Source organism: Enoplosus armatus, chromosome 1, assembly GCF_043641665.1.
Source record: "Enoplosus armatus isolate fEnoArm2 chromosome 1, fEnoArm2.hap1, whole genome shotgun sequence".
NCBI classification, from domain to species: Eukaryota; Metazoa; Chordata; class Actinopteri; order Centrarchiformes; family Enoplosidae; genus Enoplosus; species Enoplosus armatus.
Window position 1 is genome coordinate 15785024 of NC_092180.1, and position 13010 is coordinate 15798033.

The following is a 13010-nucleotide window of genomic DNA, read 5'->3' on the forward strand; positions in this document are numbered from 1 at the left end:
GGCGCCAGACTTAGTGGATTGAAGGTAACCTCTGACTTAAACAATGCTCATGTGGATGTAGGAAATGAGTAGGAATCCTGTGGCTACTCAGGGATTTAGATTTCTTTTTAATTAATTTTAATATAAAATTAAATTTATGAAGAAGTCCTATGCGGTGCTCAGGATATGCTATTAAAACAGTAGTATTGGTGCAGTACAGCCAACAACACAGCAGTTAGCCTGCACTGTGCGTAGAGTAGCTTACAACATCCATGCAGCAAGTTATGCTTGAAATTTTGCAAGAACATGTAACATTCAACAGAGCACAGGAGACGCAAAATGATTAAAAAAAGACACTTGCATTATAATTCTGTGTCCAGATAAAGTGTCTTGTGTAACACCACTGTACTCTTCTTTCAGGATCATCTTGTATCTCAACATTGGGATTTCATATTAGAAGAAGTCATGTTTCGAAGAAGAATACCCTTCACACAGATGGCCTTCGCCACGCTGCTTGGAGTCGCTGGTGGTATTTATATCTACAGACCTTATTTTGGGCCAGTGCTGAAGACCTCAGGACAACAAAACCAGGATGTGCCAAAGAAACAGAATGAAACAGACTGAAGTAATTCATCCCTCCCAGGAAATATTTCACAGCCAGAAGCCAGAAGAACTACATCAGAGGCTGCTGGACTGTCAGAGCTGGAGGCCGAAACAAAGACTTGACCAGCATGGATACATTCATGCTTCTTTGGGGTTCTTTGTATGATTGTTAATGTACAAAATAAAATATTTTAATAATTTGACCCCCTGAATTATCAGCTGTTTCAAAGTTTGACTCCTCATTTTACATCTCTTTATTAATTTCCAAAGCTTGCAAATAGTTTAAAAAAAACAACCTTACATTTGTTTGTTTGTCTTTTTGCCTTACATCTACCCCTAATGCTGTATGTAAAATGTAATTAATAAATATAATATAATATTAATAAAGCCCCTCTAATGGTCCATAGACACTGTGATGTTCATTATTCTCGAGTGCCAAAACCTACTAGTATTTCAGCCATGGGCTCCTTTGCCAGATTCACAATGCCTTTTTTTCCCCACACAGAGATTAACATTTATACAGAAGATGAGGTCTGTGGTCCACATAAGCCTGAAAATAGTTCACATTTTGTTCTACAACATGAAATACATTCATATCTGTGAATTGTGAAGCTGTATCATATTAGTTAAAGCATAAATCCATTGCATCTGGCAGAGGTAAAACAAGTATTCAAATACTTCACTCAAGTAAAAGTACCAATACAACAATGAAGAAATAGTCAATTAAAATTCCTTCATTCAAAACCGTTCAGTTACCAATAACTATAGAAACAGGCAGGTTTCATCTCCCTGAAGAGAAAATACTTCGTCTCTTGTGCGATTTAGGTGAGATTGAAGTCCATGCCATGTTTTAGTGTTTGAATGTATGGTGATTTAAGGGCTGCACTTTTCAGTAAAATATCCTTCATTTCTGTTCTTCTGAGGGCATTAATGCGTACATCGCTTTAAAGTTGCAGCTAGTAACGGTGGAGCTCATTTTAATTACTTTATAAACCGCTGTGTTGCTTGTGACCCTCAGGGATCAATAAAGTTAATCTCAAGTATGGTACAATGACCTCAGAATTGTACTTCAGTGCAGCATTTGAGAAACTTATTTACTTTTCACCACTGAAATGTACCCTACTTAACGTTAGTTATTTTCAGGTAAATGTAGTGGAATAAAGTGCTACATTTTCCTCTGAAGTGTATTGGAGTAGAAGTATAAAGTAGCAAGAAATAAAATTACTGGAGAACAGTAAGTCGAGCAGCCTACACGTACTTCTGCTCCCCTCTGCTTACTGTCGGGGTTTTGTAACGGCTGGCGTTTCCCTGTCAGTTAGCTAACGTTAGCTAGCTGTGAGTAATGTAACGGCCGTGAGCTCCGTGAGGAGGAGCCGTTTCTCAACAGCACCACCAATTTACCCCGGAGAGTAAAGCTGCTGTTCAGTGTTAATGAAGCAGAGGCGACGGAGAAAGTGAAGTCTTTATTTAACCCCTCAGAAAAGTCTTCAACGGTCACTTCCAACTACTATTTTAACACCACGACACGGTGCGCAGCAGCAACGCCCCGGGGCTGGTAAGTATGTTGGTTAAGAGTGTTTCCAGGAAATGTCAGTCGAAGAAATCCGTCTAGCATCTGTCAGGAGTTAGCGAGAGGTTGAAAAGTTTTCTTCTAAGTTTAAATCACTCGATTATCTGCGTTGGTAACACATTGACTGCCTTCAACCTGCTTGTCAAATTCACTCTCTCTTAATTAAAGACCGTTGGCTTTGGGAAACATTTTTACACCTGCCTTATCCTCTTCTCACAGTCGTTAGCTTTTTCCACACTTGCTCAATAACTGTTGCAGACTAACAGTTCTGTTTAAACAAGTAAAAAACAGGTTTCTCCAAGTAGGGCTTCAAGTTATTAACATTTACCACAATGTTGAGGCATGTTTGGACCCATATGTAGGCTGCAAGATGTCTGAGGAAGCTGGGAAGTTGCCATCCAATTGAGTCTTATTTCTGTAGCAGGATCCATATCACGTAGAAAAGTGATTATTTCTTGCCTAACAGGTCGCCTGACCACCAGTCACAGCCACACCAGGACCAGCTGAGGGTCATTGGATCTTTTATTCGTTTCAGTTAATCGATTTATTTGTATGTGCCTCACACTTCCAGTGCTGCTACTGTAGATAAATCCTCACAAGGTATTTTAATGACTAGATAGTTACCAGCTTTGGCAGCCAGAAGTTTTAAACATGCATGGTACACATATTTAATCATTTGATTTCATTCTGAGTTGCACATCATTATAGTGTCACAATTGTGCTGCACCCTTTCAAGTTTATGGTATGTACATATCCGGATTTTCCTGAGGAGCTGCCGGCCTCTGTGTTGGACAGCTGCCCAGGGTGGGTCTTCCACTTCTCCCTCACAAATGATTAAAGCTGCTTTTTGTTTGCTGGTCTGCATGGGTGGTAGTACTTCCCTGGCAAACACAGCTACTAGGTTAACTCCCACTGCAGGAGAAAATGCCAAGAGATATTGAGGCACTTGTGCTTTATTTACACTTCTTCTATCTTTAACTAGGAAGACCTCATTGAGATTAAAACATTCTTTCAAGAGAGTCCTGGCCAAAATATGCAGAAACAAAAAGTTACAGTCAAACAACATAAGACAGATAACAAAAATATGCCACACAATTAGAATTAAACAAATGCAATTATAAAATCATGAATAGAATTTCTAGTACGATCATATAAGACATTTCTTCAACCTAAATAGCACCTTAAACCCTCCCAAGAGCTGTCAAAAATGTGGTGTAGCCCTGTGCCTTCTCACACTCATATCAGCCGATACAGATATGGATCTTATTCATGAAGTCATAGTGCAAGCATTCTTGTACTGAGAAGTTTTTAAAATATGACCATTATAGTTTTTAACAGGGTTGTACTCGGGGCCAGATTAACCCACTAGGGGGTCCCAGGGAAAAATGCTCTGTGGGGACCTATTGACCCCCATTTCTCCCACAGGTAGTAATTAGTTTGTGGTAAATTAATTTAACTTGTTTAACTTGACCACCATCCTGTCCCATCATATGTCAGGATAATCATCTGTCAGATATAGCTGTTGGTGCTGTACCAGACAAAATAGTTTTTGTTGTTGTTGTTGACATTAGTAAATTTGGTTAAGATAAGCGTCACACTTAGTTTAATACTGCTATTGAATTGCTGCTTGTGAGACCCTTTCCACTGAAGGGAGTACTGTATTATGTGACGTCTTAATCTTGTAGTACAACAGGACCTCGCTTGTTGTCTGTTTAAAAGGTTGTGGGAAACATGAGACTGTCCAGTGTTATTTTGCCTTAACCCAAAGTAGTTTAACTTGCACAATTTCACAAGGCATAAAAGGTAAGTTAATATATTAGGAAGGTAATTGGCAGACTGCTCAACCACAGGGTTCACAGGGAAGAAGTCTCAGAGAGGTGTTCTTGCCAACTTTTAGTGCTTTCTTAACGTCAGATCTTTTCCACCTCTTTGGCGTGAAACCAGCGTCATTGTGTTTGATTTGGAGAGGTCTGTATCCAGTAGTGGAGGCCAGGTAGGGACATTGTTGATTCAGAAAGGTTTATGTAAGCCAGTAATTAGGATAAGACTGCACTCTGTGTTTTCTTGCCCAACACACAGGAAGATCATACTCTGCCATCAGAGCTCGCTTCCTGGCCACAGCTGTGGTAGGACTGGGAAGTGTAATATGCCCAGGAAATGGCCTTGACATGTTCAGTTTTTAGCACAGCTTCATGCACTAGACATATTATACATGAACATTTGCTTTCTTTTCATTATAACATCCGCTTGTTAACACGAGATCATGATATTTCTTGTTTCGATATGGGTTCAATGTTGTCTGATTAACCTGATAGTCTGCAGAAATCTGCTGACACAACCTGCATCTGCGTCAGTGTGGTTTTGCGTGACTGCATCACTTCTGTGACCTGTTTTCACTGAGACAGCAATCATCATGTTTTTCTGTCAGGCTTTTCGATAATAACGTCAGTAACTTGGGTACAAAAATAAATAACCTGCAGTCAGAATCAGTTGTGACTAAATTACCTCTTACAGCCATATTTTATGTTATTAATTACACCTGTGCTTGTCCTGCTATGACAAGTCAAAATATCTTCTGTGGAAAAGGTCTACTGGGGACACACAATTGCCGGTTTATTAGGTACACCCAGCTCAAACTAATGCAATCTATAGAACAGGAGGTGTTGATTCATATTTATAGTCATTTCAGAGGTCTGCACTTTTCAGTATAACACAATACAATTCAGCAGCACCTCAAACTACACCCTCCAAAATGACCATAAAGTTCATCAATACCTCTCTAAAACAGCTTCAACAAAGACTGAACAATATAACCTTTATGAAGGTAGAATGTGTTGCTTGGCTGTTGCATTAGACTGCATTAGTTTCATCTTGGTGTACCCATTAAATTGAGCGTGTATGTATCAGTGGGCCTTTTTGAATTGAAGATAAGTGGAAAGTGGTGAAATGAAAGATGAAACGTGGCAGGAAGTTGTGAGTTTTAAGATAATAAGCCGTCTTGCGTGTGGATGTCGTGATCTGAGAAACATGACTTTCCCAATGAAGCAAACTAATGAACAGTTATGCTGTCCGAGCATATTTATAGCGAACATGTGGCTCACTAATGGCTACATTTTATTTCTTTTCGTTGATGGCAACTGATCCAACCGGAGCTTCTTTTAGCAGCCCTGATGGAAAGGCCTATGGCTTTTTAAAGTTATGAATAAAACCATATTCATAACTTTTAACCAACCTGAGTCAAAACAGGCCCACAAGCAGGAATGTGGACTTCATAGTTCTGGGCCTCGGTGGTATTTGTTCACCGTTTATGGCCACATCTGTGCTTGTGGCTGCCGTTTCCATCACAGTGCATTTATCATGGATCTGGATTTTGCATGAGACCTTAAGCTGCTTATGGCTCCAGATGAAAGGTTCACTGGGGGCTACAGAGAAAGAATGTAAGACTCTGAATACTTTTCTGCACACTGGTCATATGATGCATCTGCGCTTTCTCTTAAAATGTTTTGACCGGAATTGGTCGACCATGTCAAGTGAAAATGTTTCATCCGGTTGATATCATAGTGTGCTTCTTATTCTCATTGTGTAAGTGTAAGAAAAGATGTGCCTCTACACTTCAGTCCTTAACTAAAATCAATTCAACCTTTACTCCAAAATGTGTAGAACAACAAGCTGCTAATCTGTAGAGCGAAATTACAACTACTTTCTTGCCAGATTGATAGTGAGTAGACAGAAACTTGAGTCTGTTTTGGTGCGTGTCTGTGGCTGGAGAGGGACAGAGGAATTTAAAATACTTCCTGTCACTGTGTCAGCAAGATGAAACCGCTTTTACATTACACACATTAGCTTGCAATACCATCAACTGTACAAATCTACATTGGGAAGTCTTGCATAATATTGTAATAGTGTAAAAGATGTTCTGTATTTCTCCCTCAAGCATTGACTGCAGGTTAAACTACACAGTATATGAGCCCAATGGAGGTGGACCTGAGCCTGTTTCTTTTGTTACTTTTAAGATGTGTGGGAAAATGTGGAAAATTACAGTTATAACCTATAGCACATTTTCACTGCTCCTTTAGATAAACAAAAACTTTTTTCGTGATATCCACACGAAAGGAGTTGCAGCACTCATTGCATTTTGTAAAATCATAGGTCAACAAAGGGCTGCATTGCAGAAAAGGTAACCCAGAAAGGACAAAAAACATCATTTTATTTGTTTCATCTTCACCCCTTTCATGGTTAGCTCTTTGTTAATGCACTGTATACACTATATTACAGTAAGTGTGGGAAGATCGCGAGCTCTCTGTGTGTGTTATTGGCTTATTGTACTAATGTAATGGGCTCATTGTGGTAACATAAATCTTAAGGTTGGCATCTGTAGTAGGACATGATGATCCGCACGCAACTACATCAGAAAACAGGCAAAGACGTGTTTTAGCATTTGTTTTTATGGCTGTTGTCAGATGACCTGCGCCAGAGTGAGGATGGAATTCAAGTAAAGATGATAGCCATCTGCATCTCCTTCACTCTGCACAGGAACTCTGTACCAAAATCCTCTTGTTTATTCAACATAGTATAAGATGTTTTGCCTGAATGATCTCCAGGAACTTGAGAGACAGATCTTAAAGCCCCTATACAGCCATAGTCCACTTACCCTGCTATCATTCCTGTTGGTCCATGGGGTTTTGTGTCATCACGTTATATAGTGCCCTCAAATATTCCCACAATGGAATGAAGACAAATTGTGTCTTTGGCAAGTACACCACTTGCTAACAGGCCCACTATGTACTCAATGGTGATTCATAAGTGACCAAAATGTACTGCTCACTATTGAGTATACTACTGAGTGTATATTATATAGATAGTAGTGAATGAGTGAACGAAACGCAACCCTTCTTGAGAGCTGGCAAGTCATGGCTCTCTAGAAAACGTGTAAGAAACCACACCAATGTCTTCCTCTTGTTCTGACAATCTTTCTGCGAATCAATTAGTCTGGTGTAATTCTACATTTTTCTTATTGTCAACAAATCCCATGAAAAGACCAAAACCAACAATACTACAATAGTTTCTCTCTCTCTCTCTCTCTCTCTCTCTCTCCCAATACTCTCCAACTTCCCTACCCTGTCTGAAATCTTTGAAAAACTGGCAACAAATATATTGTTTCACCTTTAACAAAGGCTCAGTAATTTCCTGAAACGGCTTGGCACTGTAGTTTTTTGCAAATGTTACTCAAATAGCCTTTGCCAAATTGTTGATTGTTGGTCGGCTGAGTCGTTTTGTTTGTGTGTTTCAGAAATTAAGCACTCACTATGTCTGATGGGGACTATGATTACCTCATCAAATTCCTAGCCCTCGGTGACTCTGGCGTGGGAAAAACAAGCTTCCTCTACCAATACACAGATGGCAAGTTCAACTCCAAGTTCATCACTACAGTTGGAATAGACTTCAGAGAAAGAAGGGTGGTAAGTTCAATCAGTCTTTCTCCAGCCAGAATTGGAAATGTTTGGATTTTCCTTCATTCAGAACTTCAGTAAAAGCACACATGGATTTTTACGCTCTCCACTTCTGATGTAACATTTCCTTGTGTACATGTGTGCTACAAGCACTTATGGCTTCCTAATTACGGACTTTAATGCATTCCCACACCATTAGGTAACTCTCTAGTAACAAAAGACTATTGATGAATGTTGCAACAGAAATCTGAGTAATGACTAATGTTGGTGAACGGCAGGCAGCACCCTCCTTAAGAATAAACACTTCATACCATTGGCAAACAGCTGAGCAGTGTTCATATTTACTCAATATTTAATGCTGCTGACCTCCAGCTCCAAGAATACAGCCTGATGCCTGAATAACTGTTTTATTGTAGCTTTACTGGACAGTCTAGTACAGTTTATGTTAAGTGACTGAATGTCCATCATTGCTTTTTTTTGTTATATCATGTTTTTCATCTATATTTATATTAGCTGTGGTTTGAAAAGTTGCATTAGCTATGAAACTTTCATTTACAGAGTAGCTTTTGTGAATATCACTATTAGTCGTCATGGTTAAAGCACAATAAGTAATTATAGTGTGTCCTCAAACAACCCAGAGCTGTGGTTCCTGTCTTTGATTGTCCTTTGAAAATCCATAAAGTGTAAAAATCAAACACCACACAGTCTGGAGTTTTCCTGGTCCATGAAATGACTGAAGTTATATCAGATGTATTATGGATGCAGCAATAATACTGTGTCCAGTGGTCACAGGAACACAGCTGTAAGCAACTACTTTTCAAACACTACTTTTAAGCCTAAATAGGTTTCAGCAGCCACCTCTGCTGGCTAAGGAAAAGTGTTTACTGCAACCCGCAGAAGTGACGCAGTGTTGAATAGATTAACAATGTGGAAGATATCTGAATGAATGAAATGTGCTGTGAAATAAATCGAGTCTTGGCAGTAAAGTTACTTCCCAGAGTGTTGGATGAAACCTCAATAAAACAGACGTGTCTCAATCTCTGCAAGCAGCTGGCATCCAGTTTACAATGAAACACCAGATTAATGTTGCTAATCTTTTACAATGAATTAAAATTACTGAAAACATTTTCATTAATTAAATCATTAAAAATGTTGTTCATCAGAAAGGAGCTTGTCAGCTATGCTTCAAATACAGCAATCTGTATAAAACAATCTTTTAAACCACTGAAATGCAAGATTTGTATTTGTTTTGGAGCAATAACAGAGATATGATGCAGAATACAAGATTTATGTTTTGGTTGTCAATGATTATTGGAATATAGACAAATAGACAATGCCTTATTTTCAATGACACACTTTGACTCTGTATGTGATCACAGCATATGGCTCACACTTGGATACATAAAACGCACATTTACATTGGCTATACTTCTTGAAGTTTATTTCTGTTTAATGAAGTCGATTTTTTTATTTTGTTATTTTTTGTGGCATAAATGTCTGTGTCTGGCCACCACACCTCTACAGTGAAGTCCAGTCAGTAGCATCAATACTAGCCAAGTAACCAGAGTACTCAGTAGTTTGTGACCTGGCCTTTGGTTGCTCTCCTCACAGACCAGTTTAGATAATTTATTAAATAAGAAAGTAAGTAGAGTAGCTGGGTGGATGTTGTCAAGTATGTATAGCCATTCTTGTTTTGTTTTTTTCTAAACTACTCTCTACAAAATTCCCTCTTTTAAGCTGTCAGTAGCAACACACCGTGTTCCCACAACGTCACCGATCCAGACTGAGATTGAATGTTTTTGGCTTTGTTTTATAGCTGTTTACATCAGATTCATTAAATATACTGATGTAAATTTAGCGCAGAGAACGTCCAGTCAGTTTGAACTCACTTGTCTCTGTTTTTACTCAGGTATACAAATCATCAGGTCCAGATGGATCTTCAGGTAGAGGACAGAAGATCCATATGCAGCTGTGGGACACTGCAGGACAGGAGAGGTACATGACGCACTTCTACCAGCGCTTTCTCACCTTCCTCAAACCTGGTCTTCATTTGTTCTCAAATGTGTCTTTTCCACTATTAATTATATTTCTCATGAAGTGTTTTGTCGTCCTTTTCTGAATGGTGCCAGGTTTCGGAGTTTGACGACTGCGTTCTTTAGAGATGCGATGGGTTTCCTCCTCCTGTTTGACCTCACAAATGAACAAAGTTTCCTCAACGTCAGAAACTGGATGAGTATGTCCTCTGATATATCACACTAAATGTTCACTTTTAGTCGTTAAACTGAAGATTCTCTCAATAATCAGTCCTGAGTTTGTTTAATTAAGACAGATTCAAGTACAGAAGACATTTGACAATGTTAAATTCCTTGTTGACTGTCAAAATACTAATGTAGAATTGACACAAGGCTGTTGTTAGACACAAAATATTGTGTCATTTAACATGTAATCTTCCAGTTATGTCCTTCTGTTTCTGTGTAAGTTGTATTCTGACCTGAGCTTCTGCTACTAATGTGCTCAAATGCCCTGTTTCAGGTGACTATAATACATGAATGATGGCTTGAAATCTTTCTCAAAAGTAACGATATAACACGACAGGACTAAATACATAATAAATCGCTGAATGTGTCTTCCAGGTCAGTTACAGGTTCACGCATACTGCGAAAGTCCGGACGTCGTTCTGTGTGGCAACAAATGTGACCTGTCAGATCAGAGAGCAGTCAGTGAAGAAGAGGCCCGTGAGCTGGCAGAGAAGTACGGGTATGTCTCCATTTTGATCCATCTGTACATGAACCTCTCCCTCAAGTGTTTGTCAAGAAGGCAGTGGCTGCATTGTTTGCCAAAAGTCTGTGCAGGAGAACGTCAGACTAAATTGGTCTTCCTCGAAAAGCAAATATTTGTGCACGTGTAAAATATCCTGGCCCTATTAGACACACCTAAAACCTAAAAACACAGATATTGTAGTGGAAATGCACTGTATAAAATGGTTCAAAGGTCTTCAAGAGGAGAGTAAACCTCAGTAGTAAATATATCCCCAAGCTGACTCTGCTAGACAGCATATTTTTTCTGTGGTTTCGTGTTTATAACCAGTATTTTCTTCCGAGCAGAATCCCATACTTTGAGACAAGTGCTGCAAACGGGCAGAACGTCAACGAGGCCGTGGACGTCCTGCTGGATCTCATCATGAAGAGGATGGAACGATGCGTTGACAAGTCCTGGATCCCTGATGGGACCGTGCGAGCTAATGGACCCACAAACCCAGACCTCTCAGAGGCCTCTGATAAGAGCAAATGTGCATGTTAGAATGATGATGAGCCATTTTGGTTACATGTCTTTGTCCATGACAGTGGTGAAAAAATAGGAAGATGTCCAAGTTTAATATTGTGTTCTATGTTAGGGGAAACCAGTGCAGTACTGATATTCTTTCATTGACATGCTGTATCATTTGTCAGTACAGAGTTAAGTGCCTTTTGAAAATGGGCATTTCATTTCAATTCATATTATGGGTCTTTTGAATAATTAATTAATATTGGAGTGTGGGGTATTTATTTGTTACGATGCCTAGCTGAAATGTCCAACTTAAGTCGTCAGCTGGATGCCGATCATATGTTCAGGTGTATACTTTGTGCTCCAAGTGGCAGCAAAGTGAGCTGCCCTGCCAGATGTGCTATACACATATACTGTTAATACTCTTTACTTGCTGTAAGGTTAGTGTAGAATCACACTGCAACTCAAGAAAGAAGCCACTTCTCTTTCTCTTTCTGCAGTCAGACAAGTGTTGACTGTGATACCTGCAGTCACGGTTTGCTGGCGGAGAGAAATTTGCTATGGATGTACTTTTAGGAAACTTTAGGTAGCCAGTTATGTGCTGCTGGTTCTCGACTGAATGTCAAGCTGCAACCTCACCGGTGCCACAGCCAGAAAAAATGTTACTCACATTGACCATCCAAGGTTAGCTAGATCGACAATTAATGCTTGTGTTTTCTTTTCAAAATCAACCTTTGTGCTTGTTTGCCTCCAAAACATGAATATATATGTACATAATATAATAATTACAAACATAGATTTAGTTTGATAAGAGGAATAAATGTGTCATAAAAAGCAAAAGTATAAAATGAGCAGTAACTCAGGAACCCTGGTAATCCATCCTGCTGTATAAAAGACCCATGCAATAAATAAATAGATTAATAGAATTTCAAATTCAGTTGTAGAAGTTGTAAATGCAAAAAAAAAGTAGCTCTCGTGTATATTTTGAATGTTTGGACAAAATGTGTTTTTAGAATTAGATTTACTTTTTAAACTAAAATGTCTGTTTTGGAGACACCTGACACAGATAGGTGTTACAGTGCATTCAATTGCATTTTAATTCAGTGCTTTCAGGTTTAAAGAAATGACTCTCGGCAACGGCAGAGATGATTCAAACAGCTACCCAAATGGTTCCCGCTGCCGTTAGATGCTGGAGGACTGCTCCATTGCTGAATTCCCTAACCCTCTGTACATCATAGGATGGAAAGTGTTTTGTTTTTAGGCATTAATGTGACAATATTAGCTTGGCAGTAAACAGTAGGCTGTTGAAAGTCCAGATTTTTTATTGGCAGGTTTTATAAGTAGGACATTAAGTTCCTAATGCTCACCCTTCAGATCAGTTTATGATACCACTGATTTTTTATATTTTACACAAATGAAGAGTATTTACACTTAGTAAAACACTGAAATGGTATTGTGAGAATTGTCAAAATCCACATAATTTGTATGACGCTGTCATTCTCGTGTATAAAAGGGTGAATGTTTAAGCCACATGACACAAGACACATGAGTATATATTTTTTCACTGTTTAAATCCACAGATTTGAAAATCACTCAAATTGAATTTGATTATATATCATATATTCAATTGTGCCATACAGTTCATATGCAAAATATGTAAATGATGTCCAAAAATAAACATTTTTATTTATGTATTCCTTGAAGCAGTATATAGTTTTATATAACAATCTTGAAAAGTGCTGCGTATTCTGTAAGTTCAATTGATACCTGGTCCTATTTCTAGGAACTATTGTTCTGTGTGCCATTAATGAAACAGTCACAGTGTTGATCATCTCACCATAATACAGGAAATATTCAACCTCATCATGTTTATTTTTCAGCATGTTATAATACCACAGCCTAAATTTGATTAATTTTTAATTTCTTAATTTCAAATTTAAAGCAGTGACACACATTTCTTCAGGTCGTCCTGGATTTGGCTACAAGTTAGCTGGAGACCATTTACTGCCAATTCAATGCCTGAATGTAACTTAAGAAACTGTTGTCTGTATACTGTACTGCAATGTCAGATAAAATTGCATGAAAGTAACTGCAATTAACTTGCCTTAATGTTTCCACTGTTGATAAAACTTTTTGAGTCTATT

At 38.6% G+C, this 13010-nt stretch overlaps 1 protein-coding gene across 1 annotated transcript; it reads left to right on the plus strand.

Moving 5' to 3' along the window:
- The first annotated feature begins 1935 nt into the window (after positions 1-1935).
- Positions 1936-12961, plus strand: rab27a (RAB27A, member RAS oncogene family). The gene is made up of 6 exons (XM_070929992.1): positions 1936-2137; positions 7443-7611; positions 9512-9597; positions 9732-9835; positions 10236-10359; positions 10707-12961. The coding sequence occupies exons 2-6, from the start codon at positions 7459-7461 to the stop codon at positions 10900-10902; spliced, it is 663 nt and encodes a 220-aa protein (XP_070786093.1). The 5' UTR covers positions 1936-2137; positions 7443-7458; the 3' UTR covers positions 10903-12961.
- Positions 12962-13010: the final 49 nt, after the last annotated feature.

What these genes read in the sequence shown, in the direction of transcription:
- rab27a (XM_070929992.1), top strand. Translation starts at nt 7,459, where the DNA reads ATGTCTGATGGGGACTATGATTACCTCATCAAATTCCTAGCCCTCGGT. An exon ending in GACACTGCAGGACAGGAGAG is followed by an intron (nt 9,598 to 9,731) that starts GTACATGACGCA and finishes GAATGGTGCCAG; the next exon opens with GTTTCGGAGTTTGACGACTG. An exon ending in CAACGTCAGAAACTGGATGA is followed by an intron (nt 9,836 to 10,235) that starts GTATGTCCTCTG and finishes TGTGTCTTCCAG; the next exon opens with GTCAGTTACAGGTTCACGCA.